Source organism: Phoca vitulina, unplaced genomic scaffold (assembly GCF_004348235.1).
Source record: "Phoca vitulina isolate PV1807 unplaced genomic scaffold, GSC_HSeal_1.0 scaffold24, whole genome shotgun sequence".
Taxonomy (NCBI): domain Eukaryota; kingdom Metazoa; phylum Chordata; class Mammalia; order Carnivora; family Phocidae; genus Phoca; species Phoca vitulina.
The window spans coordinates 20,142,606-20,158,575 of NW_022589727.1; the positions used below are offsets into that span (position 1 = coordinate 20,142,606).

Sequence of the window (15,970 nt, forward strand, 5' to 3'; positions counted from 1 at the left end):
CTTGGTCCCATAGTCTTTATTGACTTCCTACCCTCCCTGACTCAGTTCACCATTCCCCAACTGGTGCTTCCTGGTCTCACCTTCCAAATGAACTGCTTGCACTCGCATCCTGTCTGTCTCAGGGGCTCTTCCAGGAGAATCTAACATACCAGGCCTTTACTAGAGTGGAAAGAAGGGATTTCCGGTGTTTCCCGAAAAGACACTGAGGAAGAAGCTACAGGACTTGGCAATTCATTGGCTATGAGATTAAGGGAAAGGGAGAAGGCAATATCACCTACAGTTTTAACTAGGAAAATATAGGTGTCATTTATTTTTTTAAAAATGGGAAGTTAGGAGGAGCATTATAGTGTTCATAAAGAGAAGAGTTTACTTTGGGGCATTTTAAGTTCAAAGTAGTGACAGAACACAGTAGTGAAGCTGCCTGCTAGAACTTGGAAGTTTGGATCTGGAGCTCTAGATCAGGTGAGAGGGTGGAGAGTTGGTTTGGTCGTTGCCCAGCGGTGGTCTGATGAAGCCAGGAAGGTAGGTAAGACCCTCAGGAATCAAGTATTAACCAGAGAAGCAGAGGCAGGCCTAAGACAAGACTTTTGGGAATGAGTATTCACGCCGGGGTTGTGGGGAGAATGACAGGAAGCAGGCGGGAAGTGGAAAGCCAGCAGCAGGAGGAGAATGGGGTAGCGCCATCACAGAAGCCAAGGGGGTAGCTGGCGGGAGGCAGGACCATGCCAGCAAGGCTCTGGATTGGCTGAATTTCAGAGTTCTGGCGACTTTGATCCATGCTAGTATTGTCAGATTTGATATTAATGTAACCCATCTGGAGAAAAACATTTACAGACAAAATCAGTTCCTGTATCTGAGGGTACCAGATGCTGACTTATTAACTGAATCCCTCATGGTATCCCAGTGCTTTACAAGAAGTCGTGTACTTACTACAAACAGCTGATCCAGGCTCTGCTGCTTTGTGACCTTTGGCAAATTACTCAACCTTGCTGACCTCAATTTCCTCACGTGTAAATAAGGAACCAGGTCCTTCCTGGCACTAAGATTCTCTGATCTTAATCATTTTCCACAGGCCATTTTTCTCATACCCTGACTTCTGTGTTTATATTGGTGTGTACCCATGTGTGTGCATGCATTCACTTCAAGCCTGCGTGACGAGAGTACATGTGGTGACTGTCAGAAATGTTAAAGCCGTGCAGTGTGAATAGACTCACATGTAATAAAAATACCACGTAAGGATTTCTTCACCTGAATTCTTGTGACAAATTGTGCAGTCTCTATGAATGAGCATGGTACTAGATAGTATTCCATTTAGATTTTACATTGAATTTGTGCCCTTCAAATGCACTTAATCACAAAGGATTTTTTTAAAAGTATCTCAGCTTAGTCTCGTATTAGCTGGTAAGGTGTGCCAGGAGTCTTTTAACGTCTCTAAATTCAGTTTCCTATATAAAATAGATATAATAATGGGATCTTCCTCAGGGTTTTGTAGACACAAACTTAATTATTTAATAACTTAGCCACTGTAAATCTTATCAGGTTAACATTTGTCTTTTGCAGAGTTTCATATTTGCAGACCTCAAAAAGATGATATTGGCAGTGGGTAGTGTTTTAGGCTTGAGTTTAATTGGAAGGATCGTTAAAAACTGTGGATGTCTCAGGCTTCACGTTAGTGATTGAATGGTGGGTGAACATGACCTTACTATTGAGATCATGGTTTATTGGAATAGTAAAGTCAAGATGGTCCAGGTCCCTGTTTTTATTAGAGCAGTGTTAACCAGATTCCTCTCCGTGTTATTCAGTTTCTGGTTATTTTATCTCACAAATGCACACTCACACATATTCATGTACACACTCTCACATTTATTCTACAGAGAGGATTGCCCTCTCCTCCCTCAGCTCAAACAAAGCATTTGTGAAGCTTTCCTGCTAGAAACAGAGCTCTTATTGATGAAGTTCACATGAAAACCATTTGTTTTAATGCGTTATGGATTGAGGCATAGTCAGCTTTACATATTTTAACATATTAAGTGTCTGTTGCAGTGTAGTGCAGCTGGGGCTCTGTGGATATATTATTGTAAAAGAACATATGTGATTAATAAATGCAACTGGAAATTGCCTTATCTAGAGGGAAAGCAGTGCCAAAAAACCACACTCCCTCCTTGGTGGACAGCACTCAGGACAAGGAAAACAGTTCCCCAGTTAGAAACCAGCCACAACTTAAAAATTTTGTGGCATCATTGTAAAGTCTCTTTTGTTTGCTTGCTTGCTTATTTTTTTTTAATAAAGAATTCCTTCAGCTTTGTCAGGCATAATTTTTTTTTGTTTTCAAAAAAAAAAGTGTAATTCTTCACTTTTTCTTCCTAAATTGACTCTGTCCTTGTTGGGTTGGAGACACATTTGAATATGGTACTGTGTATTCTATTTCATTTAAGGTATTTGTGTTGGTCTTGCCCTACGTCTGTCAAGCCTTCCTTGCATGACCAAAGTCTCTTGGTTAGTGCCAACTCCGGAGAGTGTTGACTTGAAATGGCATATACTGCAAGATGTGAATATGATAGCTTATTATTACTCATTGTATATGCAAAGGTTTATTTTCTCGTATTTGTCTTCTTGCTCTTTTTACATTTCTGCATTATACAAATCCTGAACCTCATAATTTAAAATTTTGCACTTCACCTGTCTGTCCTTACAGACACCAAGGACTTACTGCTGTGCGAACACGGAAGACCTGGAGACAGTTATTCAGCACGTGAACAGTCTGTACCCTTCTGCTCCTTTCCTGGCAGCAGGGGTGTCGATGGGAGGGTAAGGTTTTTTTCCTTTCTAAAATGTCTGAGAGAGAAGTGGCCTTACTGAGTGCTTCTTTCAGGAGACTATAAGCTACAAAGACATTTTAAAAATGAATGTTGGATTATTTTTATCTGATTTTACCACATGTGGTTGAATGAAGGAAGAAGTTCATCCAGGCGAATGTTGCTATTTGCCTTGGCAACTATGGCTCTGTGGTGAAAAGGATGCAAGTATCTCCTTGGGATCCTCAGGGTTGTGGGAGCCTGAAGGCTTGTTGACGTTGATTTCCATCACTTGGGAGCTGCCATGTTGACCTTCAGCTTCCCTGATGGACTCCCAGCTGTCCCTGTAAGTGTGTCCTCCGGCACCACGCTGGAAGCTGACCTCGGAGACTGACTTTCATCACTCCAGGCATAGAAATAATCACTTCTTGCTCTCTCCGGCTGAAGAGGCCTTCAAAAATTTTTTTTTCTCCAGGTGGTGGTGTTTTTGTTTGTTTTGTTTTGTTGCTGGGCAATTGGGCCTACCCTGGAATGCTCTCCTAGAAACTCTGACATTTTATTGTTAACCCTTACTCCAGCTGCTCTTTTAAGCATATGAATATTATTATAATTTGTGCTTCTTGCAGTTACACTGGGGCTTAGTTGGAACATCTATGCCATATTTATTCATTTCTACTAATAATCGTGTATATTTTTTATGTTCCAGTGATTATGAACTTAATAAAATACAAAATTTTAATTATCGGGAATTTCATATGCTTAGATTCCCTAAATGCTTGTTCCAAAACTGACTTTTTAAAATCAGCAAACAGGGTGCCTGGGTGGCTCAGTCGTTAAACATCTGCCTTCGGGGGGCGCCGGGGTGGCTCAGTCAGTTAAGCGCCTGCCTTCGGCTCAGGTCATGGTCCCAGAGTCCTGGGATTGAGCCCCGCATTGGGCTCCCTGCTCGGCGGGAAGCCTGCTTCTCCCTCTCCCCCTGCTTGTGTTCCCTCTCTCGCTGTGTCTCTCTCTGTCAAATAAATAAATAAAATCTTAAAAAAAAAAAAAAAAAGCATCTGCCTTCGGCTCAGGTCATGATCCCAGGGTCCTGGGATCGAGCCCCACATCGGGCTCCCTGCTCCGTGGAAAGCCTGCTTCTTCCTCTCCCTCTCCCACTCCCCCTGCTTGTGTTCCCTCTCTCGCTGTCTCTCTCTCTCTGTCAAAATAAATAAATAAAATCTTTTAAAAAATAAAAATAAAAAATAAAATAAAATCAGCAAACACATGAGGTAGAAAATGGTATTTTTTCTTAATTTTGTAATTGATCTATCTGCCATTTCAATTTTCAGAACATCTTAGGAGCATATTTACTTGAAAATGAACAGGCTTTACAAATGATAGATTCTGAAAAATAGTCTTTAACCATAGCTTTTTAGATTCTGATAAACATAAAACTAAAAAGAGAAGAATACATTTCTAACATTAGCATGGAAGGTCTGACTTGACCTACTAAAGGAAGAAATCTGAATCAGTGCAGAAAACCCAGGCAGAATCTCTGAATTGTGCTCAATGTATATCTCTTTCCTTTGCCCTATAATGTGAACTGTAGAGGACAGGGTGCCGGCTGAACTTTTTCCCTTAATCATAAAAAGTCTTGACTTTTTAAAGGCCAGACCTTACATAAACAGGCCCAGATTCTCTATTCAGAAGCTCCTGGGAGATGCCTATTCATGTCGCTTTGAAGCCTCGGTGCCTGAAGGCAGAACTTGACCATTAGCCTTTGCAGCTGGTTGAATAATAATGTCTTGTAAATTGTTTGAAGGAAGCACCCTTTCTAGTTGCCTAGCACTGTGACATGTTCCCAAGTGGGCTTACCACTTGGGGATGTGTTTTATAGCTTGACACATTTTTTTTTTTCTTTTGGAAATGCAACAGACAAAAGCCTAGTCTGTCGAAGATCCTAATGTCCAGGGCCCCTGTAGACTGGGGTAATCCACAAGCCTGTGATGTCTGGGACAAAGTAGGGGATTTAAGCCAGAACTGAGTCTAGCCAAGGAATCCACACCATGCTAGACCCAGTCAGGTTTCAGTCTCCCAATGAGTTGGTAAACAAGCTTTAAAGAATGTATAGAAAATTCTAAGTATATATAAAAGAGAAGAGTATAATGATCCCCCATATATACTAACCACTAACCACCTGGCTTCAATAATAATCAACCCTCTTCACACAGCTTCAGTAATTATCAACTCGTGGATAATCTTGTTTATCAGTATCACCCTCCATTCCTCCCCAACTCTGATTATCTTAAATAAATCTCAGATATCATTTATAAATATTTTAGTAGGTATCTCTAAAGGTAGTCGCTCTTTAAAACACACACACACACATACATACACACAGTACCATTATCACACCTGAACAAAACTAACAATAATTCCTAAAATTCATCAAATATTTTGTCAGCATCACATTTCCCCAGTTGATGGTTGGTTGGTTGGTTGGTTGGTTTTACACTGTGTTTGAGTCAGGAACCAGATAAGGTCCATACATTGGGGTTGATATGCCTCTTAAGTCTCTTAACTCATGGATTCTTTTTCTGGCTCTTTTGGTGAAAAAATGGAGTCCTTTCTCTGTCAAAATAAAACATCCTCTTTTGAAAGTAACATCTTGATATTATTTTTCTCCTGAATAATAGTCAAGAAGTACTTGGTCGTGGACACTATGGTCCTTCCTACTCCTGAGAGCTTCCCTTCCAACCCTTCCAATTTGCCCATTATACCAATTTCCTGGCACTCTCTGACTTCCAGCCAAAGAATAGGATGACCAAAACTAGGACTCTAGAATGAATGCTTTGCAGGAGAGTAAACATCATTCTTTAAATGACTTAGTGAACCACAGTCCTGTATCCCAGGAGTACAGTCATTATTAAGAGTCATTTGCAGAAACACAATTTCCATTTTTTATCTAAAACCTCATCCCATTCACTCTGCAAGCCACTTGGGCTGGGAAAGTGAAGGGGACAGAATTTTTACCCATTTCTCCTATTTCAGAACCTAGGCAATTGGAGAAATAAAGAATGGAAAATATAATGACTAACTGAATTTAAATTCTCATTCTTTCTCTTAGTTGGTAATGTTTTTTGTTTTTTTTTTAAAGATTTTATTTATTTATTTGAGAGAGAGAGAATGAGAGACAGAGAGCACGAGAGGGAAGAGGGTCAGAGGGAGAAGCAGACCCCCCGCTGAGCAGGGAGCCCGATGTGGGACTCGATCCCGGGACTCCAGGATCACGACCTGAGCCGAAGGCAAGTCGCTTAACCAACTGAGCCACCCAGGCGCCCTCTTAGTTGGTAATGTTAAACTTAGATTTCTGACATTAGTATTAGATTAAACCCCATTCTTGTCCCTCTTACCAAAATAGAACTAGATTAAAATCAGGACAATTGATAGAACCAAAGAAAGGGAAAAATATGTGATAATTAAGGACAAAAAACAGAAAAGAGTAGGAAGAGAAAACAAGGGACTTTGAGGGCAAGGAGCTCTGCCACAATTCAGAAAGTCTAACTCTATGCTAGGGAGCCCTTTAGAGACTTACTTTAGGGAGCAAGGGCTCAGAGGCAACCAGGATGCCCACTCAGACCGATTACTCACAAGCTCTGAACTTAAACCCAGATGTCTGTAATAATTTTGAAAGCTCTGCAGGTGATTCCAATGTGCAACCCTGTCTGAAAACCATTCCTTCATGCTCTCTCGTCTATGCCAAAGGTGGGCATAGCACAGCCTGCAGGCCAAATCTGGCAATCTGTCTGTTTTTGTTCAAGAGGTAAGAATGGTTCTTATATTTTTAAATGGTTGAAAAATAGGGGCCTGGGTGGCTCAGTCAGTTAAGCATCCAACTCCCGATTTCAGCTCAGGTCATGATCTCAGGGTTGTGAGATGGAGCCCCATGTCAGCTCTGCACTAGGAACGGAGCCTGCTTAAGATTCTCTCTCCCTCTCCCTCTGCCCCTTCCCCTGGCTCACATGCACACTCTCTCTCTCTCCCTATATAAATAAAGTTTGTAAAAAAATAAATAAATGAGGCATCTGGGTGGCTCAGTAGGTTAGGCGTCTGCCTTAGGCTCAGGTCATGGTCCCAGGGTCCTAGGATCGAGCCCTGCAAAGGACTCCCTGCACAGTGGGGAGTCTGCTTCTCCCTCTCCCTCTGCCTCTCCCCCAGCTTGTGTGCTCTCTCTCTTTCTCTCTTTCTCATGCTCTCTCTCAAATAAATAAAATCTTTTAAAAAATTAAAATTAGGGGGAGAAGAACCATGAGAGACGATGGACTCTGAAAAACAAACTGAGGGTTCTAGAGGGGAGGGGGTTGGGAGGATGGGTTAGCCTGGTGATGGGTATTGAGGAGGGCACGTTCTGCATGGAGCACTGGGTGTTATGCACAAACAATGAATCATGGAACACTATATCTAAAACTAATGATGTAATGTATGGGGATTAACATAACAATAAAAAAAAATTAAAAAAAAAATTAAAATTAAATGGTTGGAAAAAATCAAAAGAAGAATAGCTTGTATCATGTGAAAATTACATGAAATTTAAATTTTATCCATATAGGGCACCTGGGTGGCTCAGTTGGTTAAGCGACTGCCTTCGACTCAGGTCAGGATCCTGGAGTCCTGGGATCGAGTCCCACATTGGGCTCCCAGCTTAACGGGGAGGCTGCTTCTCTCTCTGACCCTCTCCCCTCTCATGCTGTTTCTCTCTCTCTCTCTCTCAAATAAATAAATAAATAAAATCTTTAAAAAAATAAACAAATAAATAAATAAATTTCATCCGTATGTAATGTTCTGTTGGAATACAGCCATCTCCATTCATTTATGTATTATCAATAGCTACTTTTGCACTACAATCATAGAGTTGGGTAGTTATGACAGATATTATACGGCCAGCAAGGCCCAAAATATTTACTCTGTGGCCTATTATAGGAAAGTTTGCCTGAAACACTCCTCAAATACTAAAACATTCACCTAGAAGCTGGGGCCCAAGGATTTGCATATTTTTAATAAACCCCAATATCATTTTTTTTTAAAGATTTTATTTATTTATTTGACAGAGAGAGAGTTAGCGAGAGCAGGAACACAAGCAGGGGGAGCAGGAGAAGGAGAAGCAGGCTTCCCGCCAAGCAGGGAGCCCGATGCGGAGCTCGATCCCAGGACCCTGGGATCATGACCTGAGCCGAAGGCAGACGCTTAACGGCTGAGCCACCCAGGCGCCCCACCCCCAATATCATTTTTAAAAATGAAAGAAAAGAAAAGGAAAGGAAAGGAAAGAAAAGCAAGGCAAGGAAGGGAGGGAGGGGAAAAGCCCCACTTTTACAGGGGATTTCTCTTATATTTCTCTTCATAGAAGGATATACATGTAAGTAATAACTGTATGCCTTGTCCCATTCACAATATAGTCTACTGCAAGATAAATAATTATATGAATGTAAAGAAAGAATGAAAATACTTGCATGCTTTTCCAAGATGAAGGCCTTAAACATGGGTTTATGTTTTTCTTCTCCATAGTTAATGTAAAATCCGTAGTTAGAAATGAGATGTCTTGGGGCACCTGGGTGGCTCAGTAGGTTAAGCGTCTGCCTTTGGCTCAGGTCATGATCTCAGGGTCCTGGGATTGAGTCCCGCATCAGGCTCCCTGCTCAGTGGGGATCCTGTTTCTCCCTTTCCCTCTGCCCCTCTGCTCCTGCTCTCTCTATCTCAAATAAAAAAATAAAATCTTAAAAGAAATGAGATGTCTTGAGATAACAAATTCATCACTAAGTTTCCTGTTCCTCCCCATTTTAGAATGCTGCTTTTGAATTACCTGGGCAAAATTGGGCCAAAAACTCCTTTGAAGGCAGCTGCAACTTTTTCAGTTGGTTGGAATACTTTTGCTTGCTCTGAGTCATTGGAGAAACCACTCAACTGGCTGCTTTTTAATTACTACTTGACAACTTGCCTCCAGTCTTCCGTTAATAAGTGAGTCATCTTTAAAGCCTGATGTCTCCAAACTTTTGGATTACATTCCCCAACAGAAAAAAAGTTGTAAAGTACAATACTGCTAATATTTGTATATTTATGTTTACATTATATGCATTTGCTACTGTACCCAAATATTCTTTGTTATAAGTATATACAAAAGTAAAATATTTTAAGTATAAGCTAAAAATGTAGATACAAGTTGTAATGTTTTCTTTCTGTATCTCAGTGGTACAACCCCTAGGATATGTGCCCCCACTTTGAAGATCACTGTTCTGTCACTGTTCTAAATTATTCCAAAAGACTAAAAATGTTAGCATTGACTGTGTTGAATAACATGAGGGCTATTTCCCCGGATTTTCTACCTGTTGGTAATCTATTAGTACCTAATTCTTTCCTAGGTTGTAAGCAATGTATTAAGTGTTTTTAGTGCAGAATAATATAGTTTCTTAAGCATATGCTTACAAGCATAGTATGTTTTAGAAGCTTAGGAGAATGCACTTCACTTGGATATTCTCAGCCCCCACAGTTCTTAACGTTACCAGAATGCTATGTTTGCATTAGTTTTCTGGAATTGTTTGTATGTCTTCTACCATTTAAGTTGGTGTGATACCAAAGAACAGAGGTGTTTCTGTTTCTATTTTGATGACTATTACCATCATTTTTAGGTGAATTGATCAATGGAATACAAATGCTAAATAAAAATTCTAGTCAATTTGTACAGGACTTATCGAAAACCATAGATACCCTGAAAGTTGACATTAAACATTGGATTAAACTTAGCCTATTTATTAAATTACAGATGTTGATTATAAAATATTGCTTAAAATACTAAAAAGATCACTAACTGGGACGCCTGGGTGGCTCAGTTGGTTAAGCGTCTCCCTTTGGCTCAGATCATCTCGGGGTCCTGGGATCGAGTCCCACATCAGGCTCTCCGCTTGGAGTCTGCTTCTCCCTCTCACTCTCCCTCTGTGCTCTCCCTCTGTCTCAAATAAATAAATAAATAAAATAAAAGTAAAAAGATCACTAATTACTCATTGTCACTGAAATGGGGGCCAGTAGCAAGAACAGTAAAGAAAATGATTTGGGAATTAAAGTACTGGTTAGGGGCGCCTGGGTGGCTCAGGCGTTAAGCATCTGCCTTCCACTCTGGTCATGATCCCAGGGTCCTGGGATCGAGCCCCGCATCGGGCTCCCTGCTCAGCAGGAAGCCTGCTTCTCCCTCTCCCGCTCCCCTTGCTTGTGTTCCTGCTCTGGCTATCTCTCTCTGTCAAATAAATAAATAAAATCTTTAAAAAAAAAAAAAAGTACTGGTTATATAAGAAAAATGACCGCCATTTAGGGGCACCTGGCCGGCTCAGTCAGTAGAGCATGTGACTCCTGATCTCAGGGTTGTGAGTTCAAGCCCCATGTTGGATGTAGAGCTTACTTAAAAATAAAGAAATAAAATATTTAAAAAGAAAGAAAGAAAAATGACCACCATTTAAAATATAAGTATATAAAATGTAAATTTTAATTTTCAACATAGCAATTTAAAAATAATGTCTTCAAGTGGTTTATCCAGTTGAAAGCTTCTGGTTTACGTAAGGCCTTTTTAGCCAAATTGGTTTAATAGTAGCAGTGTTTAGGTACGTGTTGTTATGAAACAATACTTACGTTTATTATTACAAAATTAGTTCAGTGTCCTTCAATTAAGAAAAAAGTACTCTTGGGGCGCCTGGGTGGCTCAGTCGGTTAAACGTCCAATTCTTGATTTCGGCTCAGGTCAGGATCTCAGGAATGGGAGATCGAGCCCCACGTCAAGCTCCGTGCTGGGTGTGGAGCCTGCTTAAGATTCTCTCTCCCTCTGCCCCTCCACCCCACTCTTCCTCTAAAAAATAAAAGTACTTTTCAAAAATGTCTTCAGGATAAATATCAGTGTACTTCTGCTGAGTCTGATTAAGTAGATATTCATCGAGTATCCCCTTTGTGCCCTGTGTTAGACTGTTCGGTTATTTCTTATGTACTTTGGGTATGATGGAGATAGCAATCACCTTAATTTTTTTGACCTTTGGAATTATTTTTGCTGCAGGCATCGGCATATGTTTGTGAAACAGATCGACATGGACCATGTCATGAAGGTAGGAGAGAACCTTTATGTAATATTTTGATTTCCTCTTCAGATTCCAAGAACAGGGATCATCTGTTTTTATGTTTCAGGCTAAATCCATCAGAGAGTTTGATAAGCGATTCACTTCGGTCATGTTTGGATACCCAACTATTGATGATTATTACACCGATGCCAGCCCGAATCGTAGACTGAAATCAGTAGGAATTCCAGTGTTGTGTCTGAATTCTGTGGATGATGTTTTCTCACCAAGTCATGGTAAAATTCACATAGTTCTATACATTTTGACATGAATTGACTGTTTTATTTTTATTTTTTTAAAGGTTTTATTTATTTATTTGAGGGAGACACAGCGAGAGAGGGAACACAAGCAGGGGGAGTGGGAGAGGGAGAAGCAGGCTTCCCGCCGAGCAGGGAGCCCGATGCGGGGCTCGATCCCAGCACCCCGGGATCATGACCTGAGCCAAAGGCAGATGCTTAACTGACTGAGCCACCCAGATGCCCCAAATTGGCTGTTTAGAAATACTGGTGGTTTTTTTTTTTTTTTAAAGAAAATACAGTAATGAGAAATTAAATGTCATATAAAATGTTTTCCACTGCAATAGAATATAGCTAGATACTAATAACTTAGTATCTAAATGTGTGAGGTCATTTTAAATGCTTTCACAGACCCTTATCTAGTTCATTGTGAGAGGCTTCGAGTGCATTATGACTCTGAATATTTTGCTTGTTCTAATTTTTTATAACCTTTTCTTCTTAATCAGATACACTGTTCTTTGGACAGATTATGTGCCTCACAAGTTCATTGTCATCACTTGCTTTTTCTTCTTCAGATTCTTAAGCAGAAGACTTTGGAATTTTTCTCCCTTTTAACCTGGAAGAGAACTTGAGACTTTATAAACATGATGTCCTTGAATATCTCAATGAGTGTAGCACATTCGTTCACATTTGAAGGGAAACAGTATTCGCTTTTCCCTGGATACTGTATAAAAGAAAATTATGCCCAAATTAACTTCCTTGCTCTCTTAATTTAAGAAATAGGGAATTTGGTAGCAAAAATATATACGCATATGTTCATACATTGAAGCAATATAAGGCAATTAGAAGTCATCATAAGAACCAGCAGACTTGACCTCTAATTCTTTTTCTAATGAAATTTCACAAAGCTTTTTTTTTTTTTAAGATTTTATTTATTTATTTATTTGAGAGAGAGTGCGCACCAGAAAGAGCACACGCAGGGGGAGCAGCAGAGGGAGAGGGAGAAGCACACTCCCCACTGAGTAGGGAGCCCGACCCCCAATGCAGGGCTTGATCTCAGGACCCTGAGATCACGACCTGAGCTGAAGGCAGACACTCAGCCTCAACCAACTGAGCCACCCAGGTGCCTCCAAAATGCTTTTTATAATTTTTTTTCTCATTCCCCCCCCTAAATAGTTTAAAAACATTTTCCCGGAGTACTTCATTAAAAAAAAAAAAAAGGTAATCTGACTACAAACACAACATATAGGTATTGTCAACATTTCAGAAAGTCCCCAAAGTATATAAAAATAAAAATCACCTATCATTTTATTGTGTGATTTATGATTAATCACAAGTAACTTTAGATGACTGGGACTTTTTGACCTTTCACCACAAAGCAAGAAATGAAACTGTGAACTTTAGTATTAGTTGAATTACATGGTGGTTATTTAGCCTACTTTCATTGGATTAAAGAAGTGTAGTACTTCTCCTTTTTTAATATTTCACAGACCCTTCTTTTACCAACCAAAATTTCTCAGCATGTTAACCTGCCCCACTTGGTTGAAATTTAAATTCATTGTTCTCTATTCTTTCCCAAGTCCTTAAGACAGTCTTGCCACATTGAAATAGTAGGCAGTTGTCTGCACTCTGAGAGCATAGGCAGCCGGCCCCTTTCAAGTCACTCAGCGTGGCACAGCTTTTGTTCTTCTGATAGGACTGTAACTATCAGTGTTAGAAATTCCTGAGTGTATCCAGAGTGTGAAATTGGGACTCATAATAATTCCATCAGAGGCAAATGAAGCATTCTAAATGAAAGCCTTTAATGTAAGGTGAAAAAGGAAAAGCAAAAATAAAATGTCATTTCACCTGCCCCTTCCCTTGAGCTCTCACACCTCATCCCAAGATAGAAGATACTCTTGTTTAGGTGGGGCTGGCTAAGGATGTGAGTTCAGGACCCAAGTAAGGGGCTTGGCTTGCTGGGCCTTAACTTAGGATCCTGAAGTTTATTCTTCAGGGAGCGTTGTGAAGGGGTCAAACTGAGCGCATCATCTGAACAGGCAATTTGGGCACAGCAGCATCTCTATCTTATAAGGGTCTCAGTTCTAGAGTGTGTCAGCTTCCTTTCCTTCATTAGAAGGGTATGTGGTAGGGAGATGTTACCTTTAATTAGCTCATTTACCCTTAAGACTCCGTCCAAGATATGAAAGTCTAAATACTGCAACAACCACATTACCTTAATTAAGGAGATAACATTTAGCAGTATCTGAAATTAAAACACTTCTCATGCCAGGTTGTGATTCATTATGCTCTTAAATCAAAATATTTTCACTGTAAACTCTAAGCGTGGGAGAAAAAATAAAAATAAAAGAACTTCAGTTCACATCCTTTAGAGTGAAGTTTTTACTCAGGATAGGTTTTGTAGAGTATAGGAAAAGATTGTCATTACTACAGAGTTATTTAAATATAGCAGCTGTATTTTCAAAATAAAATTTTTCTTTCTCCTGACTATAAATAGAAAGTCAGACAATGAAGGAGCACCTGGGTGGCTCAGTGGGTTAAGCATCTGCCTTCAGCTCAGGTCATGATCTCAGGGTCCTGGGATCGAGCCCCACATTGGGCTCCCTGCTCAGCGGGGAGTCTGCTTCTCCCTCTCTCTCTGCCACTCCCCCTACTTGTGCTCTCTCTCGCTCTCTCTGTCAAATAAATGAATAAAAATCTTTTAAAAAAAATTTCAGATCACAAACTCAAAAAAAAAAAAAAGTCAGACAAGGAAGAAAAAGAAAAAATAATCACCAGTGTTTAACCACCCAAATGTAAACACTGTTACCACTTGAGAGTATTTCATTCCACTCTTTTTTGCTATCTATATATATTGTTACTATATAAATTATTGTATAATTTTGAGTCCTTAATATGGCCAACAATTGGCCCCTCAGGAATCTAACATCATATAAAATTAACCAAAGTCAGGGACGCCTGGGTGGCTCAGTTGTTAAGCGTCTGCCTTCGGCTCAGGTCATGATCTCAGGGTCCTGGGATCGAGTCCCACATCGGGCTCCTTGCTCAGTGAGGAGCCTGCTTCTCCCTCTCCCTCTGCTGCTCCCCCTGCTTGTGCTCTCTCTCTCTCTGACAAATAAATAAATAAAAATCTTTAAAAAAATTAACCAAAGTCATACATAATGAATTTATAATTCTCACAAAGGTGATAAGATTAGTTGTTGTTGTTGTTGTTTTCCTGGTGTAATACATAAGTGGGGATCTTATAGCATAATATAAGTATTCACCATTCCTTGAATTACCTTACTTTATTTTCTCAAAACAAGACTGGGCCTTTTTATACTTTTATGTTATGAGTAAACACTTGGATTGATTCTTCCAAAAATGGTGGTTCAGTACATAACTGAATATAAATGGTTGATATGAATTAGACTTATTCCATTAGCCATACTTACTACAAATATTTATTTATGTAATGGTGTTTCAGTTTATAATGATTGGAAATAATAAAAGCATGTACTTTTCCTAATAGAAACCGGTAATAATTATGTATTTTTCTTTCTCCTTTCCTTCTCTTACTTCCCCTCTTCCCTCATCTTTTTTTCCCCCCAAGCTATTCCAGTTGAAACTGCCAGGCAAAACCCTAATGTTGCTTTGGTCCTTACTTCTTATGGAGGCCATATTGGTTTTCTGGAGGGAATCTGGCCAAGGCAGTCCACTTACATGGATCGAGTCTTCAAGCAGTTTGTGCAGGCCATGGTTGAGCATGGACATGAACTCTCAAGCATGTAGCTCTTTAGGTGCATTTTGTCTGAACCACCATATAAAGGCAGCTCAGCTTAGTGCACAAATCTTAACTACTGTATATAAAGCAGATACGCCAGCAGGTGGTGAAGAGGTCCAGAATGACATGCAAAAACTACTTTTTTGGGGAAACAAAACAACTTTGTAGCAAGAAATGAAATATAGATTTAAATTGTAACTTATGTAGATTTTATTTTTACTATGCCTTACCAAGTATGACCTTAAATAAAGTAGTCAAACATGGAATTGCACTTAACCAAAACTATTGTGTAAAAAAGATTTTAATTCCTCAGGGTTTTAATTTAGGCTGGTATTTTTTTAGATTACTCATTTTAGGTGACTTAATGGTACTTTAATAACTGTTAAGAGACTTTGGTTATTTGAATGTAAGTTATAAGTTGGCACATTCCTAAGGGTATTTATACCTAATGATGATAATGTGAAAACTGAAATAAGATAAAATACAATGCGCTAAATCTTTTATGTATTCTAACTTTAAAAGGCAAATGCGACAATGTTAGACTGAGGTCTATACATGCTCTTTTATTCTGATAATAATAAATTAAGGCTGATTTATGTTTTATAATGATTATAGTTTACATGCTTATTTTTAAAATAGTGTATGTGCATACATATATATCAATATATTAAAATAAATTCTATCATTTTAAATTGTTTCTTTGTCTTTATAAAAAAGTAATCTCTAGAAATTAATTTATGCTAATTTCATGAATGCATTAGTAAAAAATGTTAAAATGTTTTGTTTCACTGTTCCCAGAAAATAGGGTTCACATCATTTGTACCAATTAAACATACTTTCAGCTTCAGGAAACCTGTCTAAGAGTGACTTAGGAATTATGATATTTAATTATTTTGCATAATAAAAAATCTCCAGGCAGGTCAGGATGGGGGTAGGGGTTTCCAGTGTCATCAAAGACTCAGGCTTTTCCTGTTTCCATTCCACTTAGCAGGGTGGCTAGTTATCTCCTAGACACAGGTTGTCTGGGGCGTTTGTGTTCAGAGAAGGAAAAGG

At 39.4% G+C, this 15,970-nt stretch overlaps 1 protein-coding gene across 3 annotated transcripts in view; it reads left to right on the forward strand.

Moving 5' to 3' along the window:
* ABHD3 (abhydrolase domain containing 3, phospholipase) overlaps positions 1–15,609 on the forward strand; it is a 66,464-nt gene extending 50,855 nt beyond the window's left edge. For all 3 annotated transcript variants that reach the window (XM_032421256.1, XM_032421258.1, XM_032421257.1), the window contains 5 exons: positions 2,696–2,808; positions 8,613–8,786; positions 10,861–10,909; positions 10,989–11,154; positions 14,747–15,609. In XM_032421256.1, the coding sequence (XP_032277147.1) occupies positions 2,696–2,808; positions 8,613–8,786; positions 10,861–10,909; positions 10,989–11,154; positions 14,747–14,925 (681 nt within the window). In that variant the 3' untranslated portion in view covers positions 14,926–15,609. The remainder of the gene's footprint in view (positions 1–2,695; positions 2,809–8,612; positions 8,787–10,860; positions 10,910–10,988; positions 11,155–14,746) is intronic.
* Positions 15,610–15,970: the final 361 nt, after the last annotated feature.